We start from the raw sequence: 20,386 nt of genomic DNA, 5'->3' as shown, positions 1-20,386 counted from the left end.
CCAGCCATTATGCATCTTTCTTTTCCCCACAAAAGACTGATAATATAAAGCAGTCTTTCTGGCTCAGAAGGCCAACTGTGTCAGAGTGACATTCTAAGTATGCCACCACGTCATTATATTCTAGATTACCCCTCTCAATTCTCCTCTGGCCCAGTTATTCATTGTTCAGTGTGCATGCTCTGAACTGTCCAGTGCATTGTCTTCACTTGAACTATGACTCAACCTGTAATGCTTTCCCCCATCCAACGTCCTTCTAGATACAACCCAAATGCCATCTCTTCCAGAATGCTTTTTTCCAAAATTCCCCTAGTCAAATTTACCTTCCTTCCCCTATTCTCTAGTACAGAAGGGGTTCAAAGATTAAGCACAAGATGATCTTTTTGGATACAGTAAAAAAATGTTATAATTTATATGTAAGTTGCTATTTTTATATGTGTTTTATAATATCAATAACATATTAGCATGGTGGTACAGATGTATAATTTACAAATATAAATAAGCAAATATTCCTATGTTGGGAGGTGCTCAAAATTATCTTACTGAGAGAGGTATACAATCAAAAAAGTTTAGAGACTACCACAACGGGCTTCTTATTTAAGGTAGTTTTGACTCTGGCTCTCCTGGTTTGCCAGCTTCTTCATAATAGAAAGAACATGGCTTTGCGGTCTGATAGAAACGGGTCCAAAGCTGGGTCTGTCAGTTACTAACTATATGACTGACCCTCCAAATTTTCGCAGCATTGCAGGGAAAATGTACATATGTAAAATATTCGTTTGTGTATGTATATACATGTACAACAGGCCCTCAAATGAGATCACTTCATTCAACATTGTTTTGTCATAACGTTGATGAGAAAAAAATCCAATTCCCAGTCAGGGCCACTGTCTGTGTGGGGTCTGCACACTCTCCCGGTGTCCGCGTGCATTTCTCCCGGTTTTCCAGTTTCCTCCCACCCAAAGGTGTGCAAATTCGGTGAACTGGAGTGTCTACATGGTCCCAGTGCGGGTGAGTGTGGGCGTGTGTGAGCGCACCCTGCGACCGGCTGGCGTCCTGGTCGTGGCTGGTGCCCTCCTTGTGCCCCAAGCTGCTGGGAAACGCTCTGCCACCCAAGACCCCGAACTGGAATAATCAGATAAATAATTATCTTCTTTTTATTCATCTTTCTTAAATGTATGTATATACAGCTCACATTTATCTCAGTGTTTAATGCGAGAAGCATTTTGGTCTTCGTTTAGAATTTTGGTAATGTTTTTGTGACCGCAAATGTGCTGAAGGAGCTTAACTCGTTGTATCAATAAGCCTGTGGTAAAACTGGTTTCGTTGTACGTGTCGCAATTTACAAGAACCTATTAACAACATTCAGTGAGGACTTACTGTATAAAACACCTGACTCAGGGCCTAGTGAGGTTTCTTTCTCTTTCGTGTCTTTCTTCAACTCACTTTGCAAAGCTCCTTACATGCTTTATTTCACCGAATTCTCAAAATAACCTACCAGTAGGTCTAGAGGAAGAAGCTGAGGATGCCTGGTAACAACTAATGAGTGGTACAATCGGATTCAAACCCAGGTCTGACTGGCTCTGAAGCCCTAGCTCTTTCCACCACAGAAAGCGCCTCCAGGAGCCAGAGGGTCAGCAGCCTTGGTGGGTGGCGTGGGCAGACGCAGGAATGGAAAATCATAGCATGGTGTGACAAGTGCTGTAAGAGAGGTATGGAGAAAATGCTATGGGGGTACTGAGGAAAGAGACATTGATTCCGCCCAAGAAAGGCTTCCCAGAAATGGTGGCACTGGAATTGTCTCTTGAATTACATGTATCTGCCCCACAGAGAGACCTGGGCATGTATTCTAAGCAGCAGGGCCACGTGCAGTAACATGGGAAGACAGCAAGCCTTTGAGTTGCTGCAAGGAGCACGGGATTATAGGAGCAGCAGTGGGGGTGGCCGGAGGAAGAAAGTTGTTGTAGAAGACCATGGCAAAAAGCCAGGGCAGGGCCCCCTTCCAGAAGGAACAGAGCAGCAAGAGTGTTTAAGCAATGCAGAGACAGATCAGATCTGTGATTTAGAAAGCTAATCCTGGCCAGGCACATAGGCTTACAACTGTAATCCTAGCACTCTGGGAGGCCGAGGCAGGAGGATCGCTTGAGCTCAGGAGTTCAAGACCAGCCTGAGCAGGAGTGAGACCACGTTTCTACTAAAAATAGAAAAATTAGCCAGGCGTGGTGGTGCACGCCTGTAGTCCCAGCTACTTGGAGGGCTGATGCAGGAGAATCACTTGAGCCAGGAGTTTGAGGTTGCAGTGAGCTATGATGACACCACTGCACTCTAGCCTGGACAACAGAGCGAGACCCTGTCTCCAAAAAAAAAAAAAAAAGAAGAAGGCTAATCCCACTGCTAAAACAGCACAGGAATTCTGTAACCTAAAACCACCTGGGGAATCTTTTTTAATGACTTGGTTTATCCCATTATTGTGAATGTCAACTCTGACTTTGATTAAGGAGTTATCTGCCATGTTTCTCCACTGTGGTGTTTGTTTGTCCTTTGTTAATAAGTATCTTGTGGTGAAGTATAACGTAAATATCATGTTCCTCAACAAACCTCCATCACTAGCTATAGCTTCCACTACTTTCCTAATTCCACCACTCCATCTGTTAATATGTTTAATACTTGGCTTTCTACTCAAGGAAGAGCTTTCCCTGAGTTATTTATAAATATATATATATTTATAAAACTGAGTTAGTTATAACTATATATATTTATAAAACTGATTTATAAATATATATATTTATAAAACTGAGTTATTTATATCACTATGGATGCTTGGAGTTTTATTTTATTCTGTGGATTATAATTCATGCTCAAATTATCCCAGATGTGGCCAGTGGACATCCCTTCAAGCTGGCTCCTGTGTCATTTTAATATCACCCCTTATTCTCTGAGCACTGCTGTACTTTCTAGCACAAGAAGATATTCCAGATTTATCTTGTGCTTTCACTGCCTCAGGCCTAGAGTCAGCTTTTTCTCTAAGGAGTTCTGGTCTTTTTTTGTGGAAAACAGTATTTAGAAACTGAATTCTGGGTGCTAGGTGTGTTCCTGCTACTGTGTGTCATTGCTTTTTGGTTCTCTCAACAAACAGCAAGGAAATGCATGTGTGTGTGTGTGTGCATACTCATTTATACATCTATATGTCTATGGTAATTTTTTTTTAAATACAGATTTTGGGCTTCACACCCAGACTATTGAATCAGAATATTTAGAAGTGGTCTTGTAAATTTCTATTTTTTGAAAGTGTTTCCACGTTTTTAGCAAAGGATGGACTAGGGAGTGGTAGTTGAGGCAGGAAGACCAGTTATCAGCCTACTGTAACCATGCAGAACTGGGCAGGGGTCTGAATCAGGGAAGCAGCAGTAAGATGAAGAGGACAAGATGGAGTGTACTTGGGGCTGATTGGACAATGAAATGAAAAAGGGAGGGAGTGACCAGGCACTCAATGTTTCCTGCTTGAATAACCGTCATTGCAGTAGCCTGCACACTGTCATTTACACAGTAAGCACGGACACATATTTATTTAATTGAAGTATCTTCTAATTTTTCTCCTATAGAATATATAAAAAGTGACACTCTGGAAAGAAAATAATTATAAAACATTCTAAAATTTATGTCTGTTCCATTACATTTTTATTATATGGACTAGAAACCGACTTTTACTCAAGGCAAGAAGGATGACTTGGGAAGTCATTGTCAGCAGGCCAGGCTCTCCCAGCCAAAGTGATTGTGTTCACATCCACTATGCAGAAAAATGGACCTAGAAGGCTTTTTACTAAGAAGCAGTGTCTGTAACAATATCTCTTATTGTCCAAAAACAAAAGAGCTGGAGTCTGCTGGAGACAGAAGTCATTAAGCCGAGATGACTGCTTACTACCACTGCAGCATAAAACTCACTGGAGCATGAGCAAAATATATAAAGGAAATGTAAGAAGAAAAGAAAAGCTAAAAGGAAATGACCCTTGAACATTCTAACTGCTATAACAGAAAGTTTAAAACCCAGATAAAAGTCCAATCCAGAGAAAAATAATCATTCCCAGTGTTTACGTAGTAAAAGCAATTCATCAATGACTTCGCTGCTAAATCCACTGGGCTTTTCCCAGACTCAACTATTCTGCTCTATTAGTGAGGCTGTTAAGAGTCTCCTCTGTGACTCTTCTCTGCTCTTGGTTTCCAGGGCATTCCACTTCCCTGGTTTTCCTCCTACCCTCAGGACCATTCCCATCTTTCACAAGCACCTCTTTCCCTGCACGTCCCTTAAAAGTTGATCTTCCTCGAAGTCTGTACCCTGGCCTCTTCTCTCTCCTCCCTACACTGTCTGGGTCATCTCACCCATTCCTACGCACACACTGCAAGTCCCACGGCTCTCTCCTGAGCAAGGGACTCAGACAGATGTATACACCATCTATCTCTTGGGTATCTCACAGACACCTCCATCTAATTATGTTCAAAGCTGAACTCATCTCCCCTGACCTTGAACCTACTCTTTATTCTGTTTCAGTGAATGATCACCACCACCCAACCAGCTGACCATGTCAAAAACTTGCCCATTACCTTACACTTTCCTTCTTTCTGTCCCCTCCCAATGCCCCCACCACTATTTACAGTCAGCCACCAGGAATCTACAATTTCCAGAATATATTCATTGTTCCCTTGCATGCTATCATAATTACTTCAGATCTGGATTACTTTAAGAGCCTGTAGACTTTCTCTCCTCCCATTCACTGTCCACACTGTAGCCAGAGTGACCAGTCTAGAGCCTAAATCTAATAGTGCTACTTCCTCCAGAAAGCCTTCCCTGACAACCCACCTCCCATAAATGGGTCAGATGTATGTATGTCCTGAGGCTCTCACATACTCTGGTAACTGTCATGGCGCTGAGCGCACTGCATGCAGCTGCTCTTCAGTGTTGAGTATCGCCCTCATGATGACAAGTTCCTTGACAGGAGATGTGTGCTGTTCACTGTTGGGTCCCCAGTGCCTGGCACGTAGTAAGCACTCAAGAGATCTTTCTTCTAAGTTGTTTTGTTCCTCCAAACCAGGGCATACGTGAACCCCTTTATAGAACTTAGGAGAGTTTATACTCTTAGAGAGACTAAAAATTACACCTTTATTTTCACTAACTTGTAACAGACTTTAGCATTTCCTATTATTTAGAATGTAGTTAACAAGCCACAGAAGTACTGACAATAACTGTGATGCTGTGACTCGTTAAATGACAGATATTTTCATATCACATTATGGTTGTTGCAGCTGTCTCAAACATCAGGTATACTGGTCACTACTTTGAAATCACGGTAATTACTAGAACTGATAAACCTTATACTTGTATGTGTTAATAATGAAGCATATTAATACATCACCACATACTAAAATATTTTCATAACTATGTTTCAAAAGAATTAGTTTTCAGTGTAGTCCTATATATGTATTTTATTTTATATATTAGTAAACATTATTCTGTGATGGTGGGAGTGTAAATAGATAAAGCCACTTTGGACAGCACCTAGCAAGGCTAATCATATGTGTACCCCATGACCCAGAAACACCACTCCCACATGGAACTGCATACATATGTTCACTTGTACTAGAATGCTGACAGTTGCCAAAAGAAACCAGAAACCACCCAAATGCCCATCAACAGTAGACTGGATAAATGAATTATAGTATTTCCACACAATGAAAATATGAAACTGAGACTAAACATGCAGAAACACAAATCAATCTCATGAAAATAATGTTGACTGAAAGGAGCCAGACACAAAAGAACGCATATTGTACCATTCCTTTTCAAAGTACATCAATCAAACTTTGGGCAAAGTTAAGGTGTGTTGAGTTTGTAAGAATTAATCCAGCTGTACACTATAATATATACACTTTTCTGTGTCTATATCATACTTCAATAAAAACATGAAACAGAACAAACAAGCCTATTATTCTGACATGGGGTCCAAAGGCTTCATAGTCTATCAAAGAGGGTCCAAAAAAGAATCCTTGTTCTAAGCAAAAATTCTAAGGGGGTCATCTTAAAACACATAAAAGTTAACATGTACAAGTCATTCATTTTCATTCAACAAACACTTATTAAGCACCTTCTACATACCAGGCCCCTTTATGGGAATTGCAGGCAGTGCAGTGAACCAAACAGCCCCGACCAAATAGGGCTTATATTTTTGGTGAAGAGATATAATAAAGACCCAAAGAAACAAGAGCTAAGGAGAAAAATAAAACAGGAATGGGTAATAAGGGATGTGCTGGAGAAGAGCTTGAATTTTAAATAGGGTAGTCAGGTAAGGTTATATTGAGCAGGGACCTCAGGGAGGTGAGTAATGTCATGTGGATGTTTGAAGGAAGAAGGATCCAGGCAGAGGGAACAGTGAGTGCCAAGGCCCTGGGGCAGAAGAGTACCTGGGCAGACAGGCAGCAGCCAGGGGGCCAGTGTGGCTGCAGTAAATCAAGGGATGGGGAGAAAGCGGATTAGGTCACAGAGGTAACAGGAGGCCAAATCCCATAGGGGCTCAGAAGCCATAGCAAGGACTTTGGTGTTCACTCCAAGGGTTCTGGACAAACAACTGACGGGACCTGACTTAGAATGTAACCAGATCACGCTGGCTGCTGTGTTGAGATTAGAATGCAAGGGGGGCAGAGGTGGAAGGGAGGAGGCTGTGGGTAAAAGCATGGCATGGAAAGGAAAGAGAGAACAGATGCCTTGAGGAACACAACACATACACACATACACATTACCATTGTCATTGCTGCTGCTGCTGTCATCGTTACTGAACCCTCTGAGAGTAATCTGCAGCCATCATGCCTTTTCACTCCTAAATATTTCCGCACACATCATCTGAGATAAGTAAATTCTCCTACATAACTGCATTGCTACAATCAAATCCAGAATATTTAACATTGACACAATGCTATTGCCTAGTACATAGTCCCATATTCAAATTTCACCAATTGTCCCAACACTGTTACAGAAGAGATCCTAGAAGGATCTTAGAGATCATATAGTCACAGTCTCCTCATTTTTAGATGAGGAAATTGAGGCCCAGAAAAGTGAAGTGCCGTGCGCAAAGTCATGCCTTTGGTTAGAGACAGAGCCTGAGCAGTGGTTCAGCCCCACAGGACCCCATCTCCACGTACAATGCCACACTCCCTCTTCCGAGAAGTTTGGCATCAAAGGAAAAAAAGAGTAGGGAGAAATCCTGAAGAATGGGTTAATAAAAATAAAGTAGAAATCCCCTGCCCTCAACGACCTTTCTAAAATGTTAACTGGCCTTGTCCTGCCCTGTTTAAATCCCCTCACAGGTCCCTACAACGTGTGGAATGAGCTGTCGGTCCCTTAGTGACCCAGCCCGCTCACCTAGCTCCATCTCCCTCAATACCCCTTCACCCTCACAGTACTGCACTCCGCTCCATAGTCTTCCTTCAGGGGTCTCTGCTTTTTTAAGCCCCTGAGCCCTTGCACAGCTGTTCCCTCTCTGGCGTTCCCTCCTTCCCCGTTCCTTTTCCACCTGCCTGCCAAACTGCTCTTCAACCTTCAAAAGTCACTTTCCCCAGGGATCTGCCCTTGAACCCCTACTTCTGTATCTTTGGGTGAAACTCTTCTGAGCCAGGAAAGACAAATTTATTTAGAGCTGGCAGGTGCTACCTTACACCTCTGCAGACATCTGGACTTCATTACCTTCTTACAAACATCCCATCATATTTTCAGAAGTCGCTTAAAAGACCCTGTGTTTCCTAAGTTGAAAGGGATGTGAATCAAGATTCTCATTATAATACAGTCAAAAAACCTGAAGCACAAGTCACCCAAAAGAAATGTTTCATTCATGGCAAGATCCATGGCCAATCCAGTAGAGAACGTTATGCCCTTAACGGCTGTTATTTTCCATCTAGACCAGGAGAGCAGTAGAAGGAAGAAGTCACATGGAATTTGGTGTCTAAGAGCACTGCAGTAGTCATTATTGTCATCCAAATATGTTTTTAAAAGACGATTTTGAATTCTGTTTCTCAATGACACCTGAGAATAACATGTTTCAGGATTTTCTCCCCACAAAGTATGTATAAAATGAGTTCTAGAGAAATCTCACACCTCTGTCACACCTTGCTCCTTCCAAATAATTTGAAATGTGAAGAATAACAAATAATATATTAAGCATTTACTATGCTCATGACAAAGTGCTAGGCACAGGGACACACAAATGGATCTCGAATCAGGTGGAGAAATGGGTAAGTCAACAAATGCAACACGATGTAACGACTCCATAAGGGAGGACCTCGCACAGTGGTCTGGACACATTGAGAAAGGAGGGCACAAGACCATCTTGAGCTGTCAGGTAAGGCTGCAGGGGGAGATGACACCTGCGAAAGACTTAAGAAAGTAAAAAGGATTGTATGAGAGGGGAAGGGAGGGGTCACTTCAGACAGCCAAAATGGCATGTGCAGGGATAAGGATGCACAAAATGGGATGCTGGGTTCAGGGAACTGCAAGGAGCTAGATGTGGCTGGAGAGTGTTAGAGGATCAGGGAGGGACATCAGGCTGGAAGAGGATCCAGGGACCAGATCATAATAGGCCTCTGTTCATTGTGAATTGATTTTATGGGTAAGAATAAAACAAGACCCACAAATGATGGAATGTCTTCTAAGTAAGGGATCATCAGTTGCAAGAAAGCTGTTCAAAGAAGCACAGTTAAGGAGAGGATTATAAGGTAATAAGAGAGTCCTTTGGAACTCAAGTACAGGGAGTGTGGCTGGCCTTTCAGGCACTGCACGGATATCAGACAGCTAGTCTTTTCCTGCTTCCTGCCTTTGGCAGATTTTAAGTCTAGCCTTAGGGAGATTTGTTTTCAAAACCTGCCAAATGGCCAAGCTCACCAAATCATCCAAGGGTTCACTTGTGCACCCTTTTCACTCATGGCCTTGGCTGGTGTCAGCAGGTGTGTGCCAGTATCTCTGCCAGTTAAAATATGGAGATATTTCTTCACCAGCTGGTAAACAGCTACTGCCCCTTGGCACCACCTCCATCACCTTGGCAACTGCACCAGCCCAGAAGCCTCCTGTGAGCACCATCAAGCCACCTCCCTAGTGCCTGCCAACATCAGCTCCATTCCCATACGCTCCCCTCTACCACCGCCCCTGACACCAGACCCTAGGAGGGGAGAGAACACCTTCATAGTAGCACTGGCACCCCAGTGGCAAATACTTGATGCCCACCTTCCCTCCAAGGCTGTGGCCACCAGCCAATGGCCAGCACTCCCCAGAGACACCCTGGCATCGCCTGTTATGATAACTGAAAATTCTGTGATATACCACATCACCCATATTTTTAATTTAAGCCCTGTTAGTATCCTTCCTTACCTTTTCTTGTCTTCAACTTGGTATTTCTTATCACTGTCCTGCTCTTTTCTATGCATCAAGAGATCATTTGTCTCCTCCCCTTCTAATCCACCTCCTGCAGTAGACTTGCCATTCACTCCTTTTCCATCCACAACCCCCTTATCAGATAATCTTCCTTAAAGGGGCAAATTTTGAAATATTGTCCCACCCTCTAGGCTAGAGCTGATTGGACTAGGAATGTCTATTCAAATTCTTGCCCATTTTTAATTGGTCAAATTTAGTTTTCTTTACTGGAAATTTGAAATTAAGACTCAGAGATTGATTCAGTTGGTTTTGTAGGACTGAGCTGGCTAGTCATGTGTACTGAGGGGCTGAGATGGATTTTTGAGGGGTGGCCATGGGCAAAATGAATCACTGAGTTAAGCAGCCAGAGGAATTCAAAGCATGTATTATGAAGAGAGAAGAAGAGATGCGAATCCCCGTGATGCATAGGGATGCTTGCAAGAGAAAGAAGCAGGAAAAGACTAGCTGTCTGATATCTGTGCAGTACCTGAAAGGCCAGCCACACTCTCTGTACTTGAGTTCCAAAGGATTCTCTTGTTGCCTTATAATCCTCTCCTTAACTGTGCTGCTGTGAACAGCTTTCTTGTAACTGATGATCCCTTACTTACAAGACATCCCATCATTCGTGGGTCTTGTTTTATTCCTACCCATAAAATCAATTCACAATGAACACAGAATAATGTTTTAATCACATAAGTAAATAGCAGTTAAACTAAAAATGAAGGCTTATGCCTTAAAATAATTCTCAATAGCCTGAGAATAATTCTCTGGCCAGCCTATTTAGGTACTACCAGTCCAGAGAGAGCTTCTTTCATGTCCAGGAGGTAGGTTGGCTCGCCGCCCCCTTCCTCTGGGCTGAGGGGGGTGGCAGGGAACTAGTGGGCAATCCCAGAACCCTTTATCTTCTGGGTTGAGGCCATCCAGATGTCTGCCTCCCTTGGGGGAAAGAAACGAATGAACTGGTAAAGGAGTAGATGTCAAAAGGCACCCTCTCTCGCAACTCCCTCTGCTTTCCATCCCACACCCACCCCTTTCAACAGCCTCAACAGACCTGTCTCCACCCAGAAGGCTGAAGGCTGTAAAACCATTTTAAAAAGCAAGAACCTTTGGGGGTAAACAAATCCAATGTATAGATTGTTGCTGGTCCCTAAACTAGCAGTTACTGAACACAGTACTGGCTCTTCAAGGCATAAATGGCTTTATTCTACAAATATGTCAAAATCTATATATCCTTCACAGGATCTAACAGCATCTTTACAAGTACAGGATAGCAACCAAAGCCTCTGACTTCTATTTATTTTAGGTTAATCTTTTTAACGGTTATTTCTGTTTCTGGGTCCCCAAACATTTAGCATCTTCTGTGTGGAAGGAATAAGCCCCCTGCTAGAAGAATTTCAAAGACCGTGGGGATCCAAGACAACTTCATGGGGAAAAAATAGTCTTTTAAAGAAATGGTATTTGGACAACTAGATATCCACATGCAAAAGAATGAAGTTGGACTCCTACCTCACACCATATTTAAAAAATTAACTCAGAATGGATCACCTACCTAAATGTAAAAGCTAAAACTATAAAAATTCTTAGGAAAAAACATAGAATTAAATCTTTATGGCCTTGGATTAAGTGATGGTTTCTTAGATATGACATCAAAAGCAGAACAAAAGAAAAAGTAAATTGGACATCATTAAAATTAATAACTTTTGTACTTCAAAGGACACCATCAAAAAAGTGAAACGATAACTCAATGAATGGGTAAAGTATTTTTGATTATAGCCATCTTACTGGGCATGAAATATTTTGTCTTTTGATGATGCCCCATTTAAAAATGGACAAAGGATTTGAATAGACGTTTCCCCAAAGAAGATATACAAATGGCCAATAAGTTTATCAAAAGATCATCAATATCATAAGTCATTTAAGGAAATGCAAATTAAAACTACAATGAGATACCATTTCACACCCAGTAAGATGGCTATAATCAAAAAAACAGACAATAACAAGTCTTGGCAAGGATGTGAAGGGATTGGGACTTTCCTACATTGCTGGTGGGATGGGACAGGAAAGGCCCTAGAACAGTCCCAATTAGGGATGATGCCATGGGAACAGTTTTTCACTTACCAAACAGAGCGTAATCCACTTGTCTGATTGACTGTTGATGGGACTGATATAATACTTTATAAGATAATATAGTTTAGTGCAATGCTTTCAAGCAGTGACCATATTTTCCAAATAAAAATGTGGTCATATTTCTGATTAAAAACTGAAATCCATGGCATGACAGGAACAAGTGTACCTATGACAAAAACTGAATGGAATATTTATGACTGTCCTGGGAAATCTAGGACATATGGTACCAAAACCCATGAGGCATTAATGACCTGGATGAGAATTACGATGACCTTGGTCTTTCTCTGGGTATCTATTCCAGAATTCTAGGCCCGCTAAGTTCTTTCCCACCTTGGTGCCTTAGCATGTAACCTCTCCTCTGCCACCACATCATCACCTGTCTGCCCCTTCTCACCCCTCAGGTCTCAGCTTAAATGCCATCTCCCTAGCGAGGTGCTCTGGAAACCTTATCTAAGGTAGCTACCATACCCCCACCCAACCCAGTTCCTCTCTATGATTATTCCCTTCTTAGCACTGATCATAATCTATATTCACTTTGTTTTCTTGCTCATTTGTTGTCAGCCTCCCCCATCTTCAAGGGGGCAGGGACTTTGTCACTTTCACTGCTGCACCTCCTGTACGTGGCACATTATAGATGTCAAATGAGTTTCTGATGAATTAACAAATGAGAAAGAATACAATATACCCAACTTAGAGCATAGACAAATATTAACAAAAATCAACAAGTAAACTCCAATGTATTTTAATAAGAATAGCAATAATGAGATCATTTATGAGTAAGCCATAAGCTTCCACCAAAAGCTTTCACTTCATGCTCTTGTCAACGCATAGAGTAAGTGGGCTCCAATGAATGGGATGGTCCCACTGAGTAACTCTGCTTAAGTCTCTTTCCCTCTCAGAGCCATACCTATAAAATGAGAAGACTACTGCTCAGAGTTGGGGGAGGAGAGATTCAACGAGGTGACATATATACAAAGTGTCTGGTGCAGAGCAGGCACTCAACTCAATATGAATTTGATTCTTTATACTTGCCTCCACATTTCCGTTATTCAAACTAGTCAAGGGACTAAAGAATACAAGATCGTATCTCCGTGTGAACCTGCTTACCTGACATTCCAGGCCTAACTATAGCTATTAGACCTCTCTCTTTAAATTCAGCAAGTTCAATTGTATTTGCAGCACTAGATTATTTTAGCCATATCACAATTTAGACTTAAAATTTTTTTTAATTAAACATCTCCAATACAGCTGGGCACAGGGGCTCATGCCTATAATCCTAGCACTCTGGGAGGCTGAGGTGGGACGATGGCTTGTGCCCAGGACTTTGAGGTTGCAGTGAGTTATGATGACGCCATTGCACTCTACCAAGCATGACAGAGCAAGACTCTGTCTCAAAATAAATAAATAAATAAATAAAATAAAAATAAAAAATAAGCATCTCCAATAGATCATTGTTTCAGACCCGTTTCAAAGCTGGTGATATTCCTAAAGTGAACTTGAACATGGTTCCATTTCTAGACTGAGTTCCAGAAATCTGCTTCAAACACTACTGAATAATTTAAAGCACAGGACTTATAGACCACCAGATGATAAACAGAGTTACAAAGAGCAACAAGCTTACTAAGGTCTGGTTAGGACCAAGGCACAGTGGTGGGGACCACAGTGACTGAGAAAAATAAGACAGTAAAGCACCAGAGCAATAGCTGTGGGCTTTGAATAAGACCGATCTGGGTTCCAATTCCCATTCTACAGTCTGCTAGATGGTAATGCGGGCAAGATCCTTAACCTCTCTGTGCCTCAGCCGGCCCCCCCAGTAGCCTCGGGTTAGCAACAGTGCCTACCTCGTGGGGTTGTAAGAGGGTGAATGAGCTCTATCTGTACACACATTTAGCTCTGAGTCTGGCACTCAGGAAATGTTAGCTCTGGTTAAGTTTCATTCTCAGCTGCAAAGCCTCATATGCACTTACAAATGAAAATACTCAGAATGAAAGAATGGCCCTAAATGATACAATTTAAGTGAGCAGCGTTGGTCACAAAAGATGCAAAACTTTAGGAGTACAAGACACCCCTTCATCTGAGAATGGCACAAGGTCTCATGGGAGAGGTGAGACTGAAGCAGATGGGGCCTTGAAGGATGTGGATGCAAACAGGTCCCCTCTAGCAGGCACTTACCATCGGCCAAACACTGTGGGGCACCTCATACGTAATCTTCACAACAAATTACAAGGTAGACACCTTTAAAAGTCCATTTTATAAGTGAGAAGCTGTTTTACTGATGAAATAGTTCAGACTCAGAGAGGTTTAGTAATGTCACCCAACTGGTGGCAGATATAGGTTCAAACTCAGTTCTGTCTGACACCAAAGTCCATGCTCCCACCACTATGCTGTTGGGGGATGGAGAGGGCTGGACAGAGGGAGAGGGGCCAAGAGAGGAGATAAATCATTTCCGTATGAGGCAGGGAAGAACAGAGCAATCATATTATATGGCAAGCAGGAAATAAATAATTTATGATTTTTTTAAAAAAGGAAAACAAGGGTAGGAATGGTAGGTTAGGGACAGAGAGAATAGAAAGCTAAGGAGTCTGGACTTACACCTGTGGGCAATGATGAATTGTTTTGTTTTGGGGGTGTATGTGTTTAATTAAATACTACCACGACCACAACTAAGAACATCTACTGAGCACCAACTAAGGGCCAGGCCCCACACTAAATCCTTTGGATGTATTATTTCTAGTAGTTACAACAACTCTACAATTAAGGTATTCTCACCCTCATTTCACAAATAAAAAAGGCCCTGAAAGGTCAAGCCACTCGCTTGGATACCTCCAGTAAATGGCAGAGTGGAGGTCATACCCACGTGTGCATGATGTCAAAGTCAGTGTCCTTTCCCCTAAAATAGCACTGAGGATAAACCTTCCTTGCAATCAAGAGCCAAAACACAAGAGAGAAGAAAATGGAGACAGGGCACTAGTCAAAAGCCATACGTATAGGGACCAGGGTGAGGAGATCAATGTCTCAACTGGAGTCACTGTGAAAATGGAAGGGAGGTGACAGAGAACGAACATGTTCATGACCTCTTATTTCATTTACTCCCTTTCTGTGTCATGTCCTGCTACCTAAACTAGAAACCAAGTTAGTAATTATTCCAGTCCTTGCCCTCAAGCCCTGATTTGAGTCCTGTTGTTAGGCCAAGAGCAAATACTGCTCTAAGTATTTCCTTGCCCCATCATAATGTTATCAGCGCTAAAATATGTCCTCATCCTCTAATCTGTTATCTGTATTGAAAGGTAATCATTCAAGAGAATAAAACTAAGCCTCCACATCTAATAAATCACATTATACCTCACATACCAATATTTTAAAAAATCTGACTTAAACACATAGCCTGTCAGAGCAAGAGGACACATATGCTGAGCTCTAAGGAGCTCTGCCAAATCCTACATTATTATTAAGGTTCATCATGATCTCAGTGATCACATGGTTTTATTAAATGGAGTGTGTTATCAGTACTTGTTGGGCTGTTTTCTAGTTATTATCTAGGCAAAGCAGCACAAAAAATAAAGCAGTAGAAAATGTATGCATGTGAATTTATCTTTTAAACTAATGCAAAAGCTAAGTACCAAGTGGACAATTACTTATACTATCTTACTTGATGGTACCAAGAGTTAGAAGTTTTAATATTCATGTAATGATTCAAAAAAAAACAAATATTTTTGCCTGAAAACCTTAGCTATTGTCCCCCCCCATTCTATGACAAACTTTAATATTTCAAGTGGAAAAACAGTAGTATACTGGGATATACAAAAATGAGTTGAAATTCATAAAGATAAAAGATTGTGCATTGTGACTTGTGCACTTACTGCCTTCACCAGGAAAAGATATTTACATATATAAGTTAAAGCAAAATAAACAGCATAAATATTATGGTGTTATGGCTCTTAGTTTCACAATGATCTGTAGTTTGTATCTTTTAATTCATTGCACTTAATTTTATTCCTATGTGCAAAGATATACTTGGATGTTGAAGAACTCTGCTCATCTGCACACACTCAGACCCAACCAAACATTGTGAAGAATTATGAATAAAATCCTTTCTCTGAAATCAGGCTTACTACTATGTCACCATTCAGCATAAAGAGATAACTACATTAATAAATAGACCAGAAGCTAAACCGTCTTTTTATTTCTCTTTTAATCAACTGAGGTCCCTGCAAACCCAGTTATACAAATAACTTCATTCACCTTTTCTTCAAATCCAAGTGTTTCTTTAACCACCCAGGCCAGATATCATCACATCCCCCTGGCCCAGCTGCCTGTCATAACAACGGTTTACTGCAACTCCACCCTTTTCCCACCTTCAGCTTCAACAGTGCTTTTGATATTTTTCCCTGCATTAAAGAAAAAATTAGGATTAAGAGGTCAAATCGTCAAAGTGGTTTCAATGAACTGTCACATTAATATTAAACCCCAGGGAATTTTCTGTTTAATTGCCACTCTCTCCCTTCCCCCAAAGGACTACATCTTATTTTGATGCTGTAATGGAAAGCACTGCATTAAGAGAGAGCAAAAACATAATGGGTTTAAATTTTTAAACATCTAACCTTTTCATGAGTCACTGTTAATCATTTGCACCTGTAACTTTAATAATCCACCTGGCAACTAGATGAGCAAAATCTGCAGGACACGACTAGGTAAGGATGCTCCATTCGCAACTGTGACCATATCAGGGAGGGAAGAAAAAAACCTATTTTGTCATATGTGACCTGAAGAAAGTTTTACATGTCAGTTCCACCAAATCTTGAGAACATTAGAGCTCCCAGTACTTAAAATCTTCATCTTTTAAAAGTCAAGATTTAAAAAAAAAAAACAAATATCTTACTGTATTTGTGAATATTAACTTTTAACCTTCTGTAACAATTTTTCAACTTTAGGTCTCAGGAAAAAAAAAGGCTCTGGAATATAAGCACAACATCAGGAGGAATAAAAAGTGCTAATTTTTAAAATCATTCTCCCCACCGAAAAATTAGGCCCATTGACATTACATCACTTAACCATTTATTTCATTGTGAAAGGCAAACTTAGAGCAAAAGCGGCAATATTCTGAAATGTGATGGAAGTTATTCTACATCAATGAAACACACAAGTTTGGAAGGTACAAGTATGGTCTCTGTCAGCTGTAGTTCATCCTCAGCAAGTCATTTTCCCTGTGGGCTGAGGCTCCCATATCATCAACATCTTCCTTAACTGCTGGAAGCTGAAAGGAATTCCCTGTGAACAGCATCTGGACCACACCTTGTTTGGTCACAAAAGAGGCTGCCAAGGGCTGGAGGAAAATGTGTCTGGTCCAAAGACGAGAGAGGATAGGGCCAAGAATCAAAATATGCCCCCCTTCTATTTAATAGGGAGGGCCCCTAAAATGGCTATTCCTCCAAGTGAGTTCTCCTATCAGTGAGTCCTGGACCATCCGCTACCAGATGTTGGTCATTCTGTGGGCTGGGTGGTAGGATTTTGTGGTCCAACAACTGCCAGCCTTTTATTAACCTCAATGATATTGTGGAAACATCCATTTAGTGTATAAATATGCTTTTGTCATTAAAACACTGCCAAGTGAAATATTAGGGAACTCCCCACCCACTGCAGAAATTTCCCAGGTCCAAAGCATCTGGGATGAAGATTCTAAATTACTGTAGCAAAATTTCTTTTAGATTTTTTTTTAATCCTCTTGCTTACTGAGAAACCCACTGGGGAGCCTCCCAGAAATGATACCCACCCTTCAGGCTATTAGTCCTATCATTTACCCAGTCAGGGAAGGAAGGAGAAGTGTTTTATAGTTACCCAGGCTCCTTCCACTTGTAGCAGGAATGCACACTAAAAACGCATCAGAACACTCAACTCCGTAGAGATGTAAAAGCCTTCCAGAGGGATAGAGAAGAGACCTCTCCGTCCTCACCCGCACCCCGCACTGTTTCTGCCCTAGCCTGGAATCAGCAGCCCTTCTGTAATTCCATGCGGTTCTAGAGAGAATCCTTTATTCCACGGGGCTCCCGGATCTGACCCCGGGAAAGCCCGGCTGGCCACCCTTCCTCCCACCCTTCCAGCCTCCGCACCCAACCCCTTCCCACCGCCCAGCCCACCCCCTTACCTGATAATGTCGTCGTTGTGTCCCAAGAAGAATTTTTGGCTGTGCTCGCGGGTGTTGTAAACCACCCCGACCCCGGCCACAAAGTAGACCACCTCCTTGCCGGCCGTGTAGTACAGGTTGTTGCGGCACTGGTGGCCCCGGTAGCCGTACACCCACTCCAGCCGGAGCTGGCAGCCGGGAGCCGTCCGATCCGCCATGATAAGCCGACCCCACTCGCCCCCCGGCCGCCCCGCGCGCGGGCCCGCTGCCCCTGCACGCCGGGTCTCTCTCCGCCGAGGCTCGGGCTGCGGCTGACCTGCAAGGGCTCAGTGTGCAGCGCCGGGCGCTGATTTCCGCGGCGACGCACAGGCACAGCCCAGCGCGCCGGCCGCCACCATCATCCGCCGCCGCCGCCGCCGCCGCCGCAGACGAGTCGCCGCCGGTGCGCGGCCCCCGACCCCGCCGGGCCGCCCCGGCTCCCTCTCCTGCGGCTGGGCGGCTTCGGGGGCGCCGGCACTCGCGCGCGCGCCTCACTGCACCTGCGGGCTTCGGCCCCCGGGAGAGGTTCTCCTGGGGGTCACCCCGCCTCTTAAATCAGGGATCTGCATATCCAGACACTGATTACCCAGTTTGCTCACTTAAGTTTGCAGTGCGCGGGGCTTCGCGGCAGGCAGCGGGATTTATTCTGTGATAGCTTTGAGTTGACAGGCAACCCGCGTAAGCTTTGCCATCACCGTCCTTGGATCCAAAACTGACAGTCTATATCCACGATGCGAGAGCAAGGAAGAAAGAAACAGATTTTTTGCATAAGTCACTCAACCCAAGAAAAGGATCCCCAAACTAAACCAAGTTTGGTGTCTTGTTTTTTAATTGTCAACTACTCTCCCTTTCTCCCTCCAATTTCATCCCCTAAATGGCATGAAATATGCCCTAAATGCTGCAGGCTGATAGTTGCTGCTATGATCTGGAAGCATATTTGCTGTTTCCCCATTAAGCCAGGGCAAATATGCAATAGTCATTTTTTTAGATGCTCCAATTAGTTGTCATGTATGTGTTTAACATTCACATCTTCCGTAAACCTTCTCTTCACCGAGAAAGCCATCAGGAACTTAGTAGCTCTCACTGATCAGCAACTCCAATCTCAAGCGTCATAAAATATTTTCTAAATCGGAAAAAAACACTAGACACTAGTGCACTGGAGGGAAGAGAGCGCTACCTACAAACGCTCCCGGTCCAGAAAAAAATAAATAATTAATAAGTGGCAAAAATCGTGTACCTCTCTCCAGGAAGGTCTGTGTTAAACACCGGGTCCCGCGGGCTACCGGGTACTGCCTTTAGCCCGGCGAGGGACGGGGTCCCCCGGGGGACACGAAGGACAGCCCCCCCCCAAGCACACACACCCCGGCGTCAGCGCCGCGGTCCGAGGAACGCTCCCCCAGGGACACCTCGCCCGCGCGCATCGCCGCCCTTGTGGCGTCCTGCACTGCTCCCACTCCGATCCAGCCTCTCCCGCGGAGCAGCCCCGCTCTCTCTGCCTCTAACCTCTGCCGCCGGCGGACGCCAGCGCCGCGTCCCGGATCCCGCACGGGCGAGCGAGATCCTCTGCCTGCCCTCCCCTCCCCGCCTCCCGCACCCGGGGATGGGCTTCGTCACTGGGGCGCCGCGGGAGACAGGTTCTTCCTCCAGCCCGGGCTCCGGGGGCGGGGCCCCAGAGCCGCTATCGGGAAACGCGGCGGCCGGTTACTAGGCGAGATCGCGGCGCTGGGAAACCTCGACGCCCTAGGGGGCTGGGACGGGCCCCTCCCGCTCCCTGCCTCGGTCGCCCCTTCCCCCGATGCACCCTGGGAATTGTAGTCCTCTCTGAACCAGCCAGAGCGGGGAGCGCGCGGAACGGACCACAAGTCACAGGATTCCGCGCGCCCCGAGGGAGTCGCGGAGAGGCCGGTACGGGCTTCCTCAGAGCCTGCGGCTCTCCCCGTGAGGAGGGGACGGCGGCTCACCGAAGGCGACCGCGTGCCGGCGCTGGCGTTCCCCGGTGACTGAAGGGGGCGGCTGGCGTGCGTTTGTCTCTGTGGAGAAGAGCAGTGCAGTGGAGACTATCGCTGCAGCTCACCTCAAGCGTTCTCCTGCAGCCGTCCCTGAGGACTCCTGTAGCCGACATCCTCACTGTACTGTAGCTGACTCAAGCTCGAGTTTGGTTTCTACTTCAGTTTTCTTTTTTTTATTCAAATAGATTATAATTTGTTAAAAGTACAGTGCTGCCAAGTTTAAGAAAAATGCTGCGAGTGTGGTCTCCCTCTGCCCTAAGAACAACCAGTGCCTTCCCATCACCTGCGTCCAAAGGTAAAGGACTTGGGTGTTTAAAGATAACCAGATTTTGGAAGCCGGAAGGTGCTCGCGCCATAATAACTAACCTTGGCCCTCAAATGCAAAAGCCTGTGGCATTTCTCCTACAACTGCCCAAGGTAAACTATGAATCCATTATGTTCTGAAGTAGCCTGTTTTCAAATTGGGGCCAGAGCTGGCCTTTGGGAAGAGCAGATTTCAAAATCCCAGTGACTAAGAGGCTGCAAAAGGATGATGGATTGGACGTTTGCAACGTCCTTTCCTTTCCATACTCTCTATTTGATCGCTTACTCCGTTCTTCATCTACCTCAAGCTTTTATACAGTCCTCTGAAGATTAGAAGCGCCAGAGTTT

At 43.9% G+C, this 20,386-nt stretch overlaps 1 protein-coding gene across 1 annotated transcript in view; it reads right to left on the bottom strand.

Annotated features, from left to right (window-relative positions):
- The window catches only part of EML6 (EMAP like 6), a 227,285-nt gene extending 209,310 nt beyond the window's left edge, over positions 1-17,975 (bottom strand). Inside the window, exon 1 of the mRNA XM_045549610.1 lies at positions 17,709-17,975. Coding sequence (XP_045405566.1) covers positions 17,709-17,905 — 197 coding nt within the window. The 5' untranslated portion in view covers positions 17,906-17,975. The remainder of the gene's footprint in view (positions 1-17,708) is intronic.
- Between the last annotated feature and the right edge of the window lie 2,411 nt (positions 17,976-20,386).

Source organism: Lemur catta, chromosome 4 (assembly GCF_020740605.2).
Source record: "Lemur catta isolate mLemCat1 chromosome 4, mLemCat1.pri, whole genome shotgun sequence".
NCBI lineage: Eukaryota > Metazoa > Chordata > Mammalia > Primates > Lemuridae > Lemur > Lemur catta.
The sequence above is the reverse complement of the archived record's forward strand: the minus strand, read 5'-3'. Positions and strand labels throughout refer to the sequence as shown.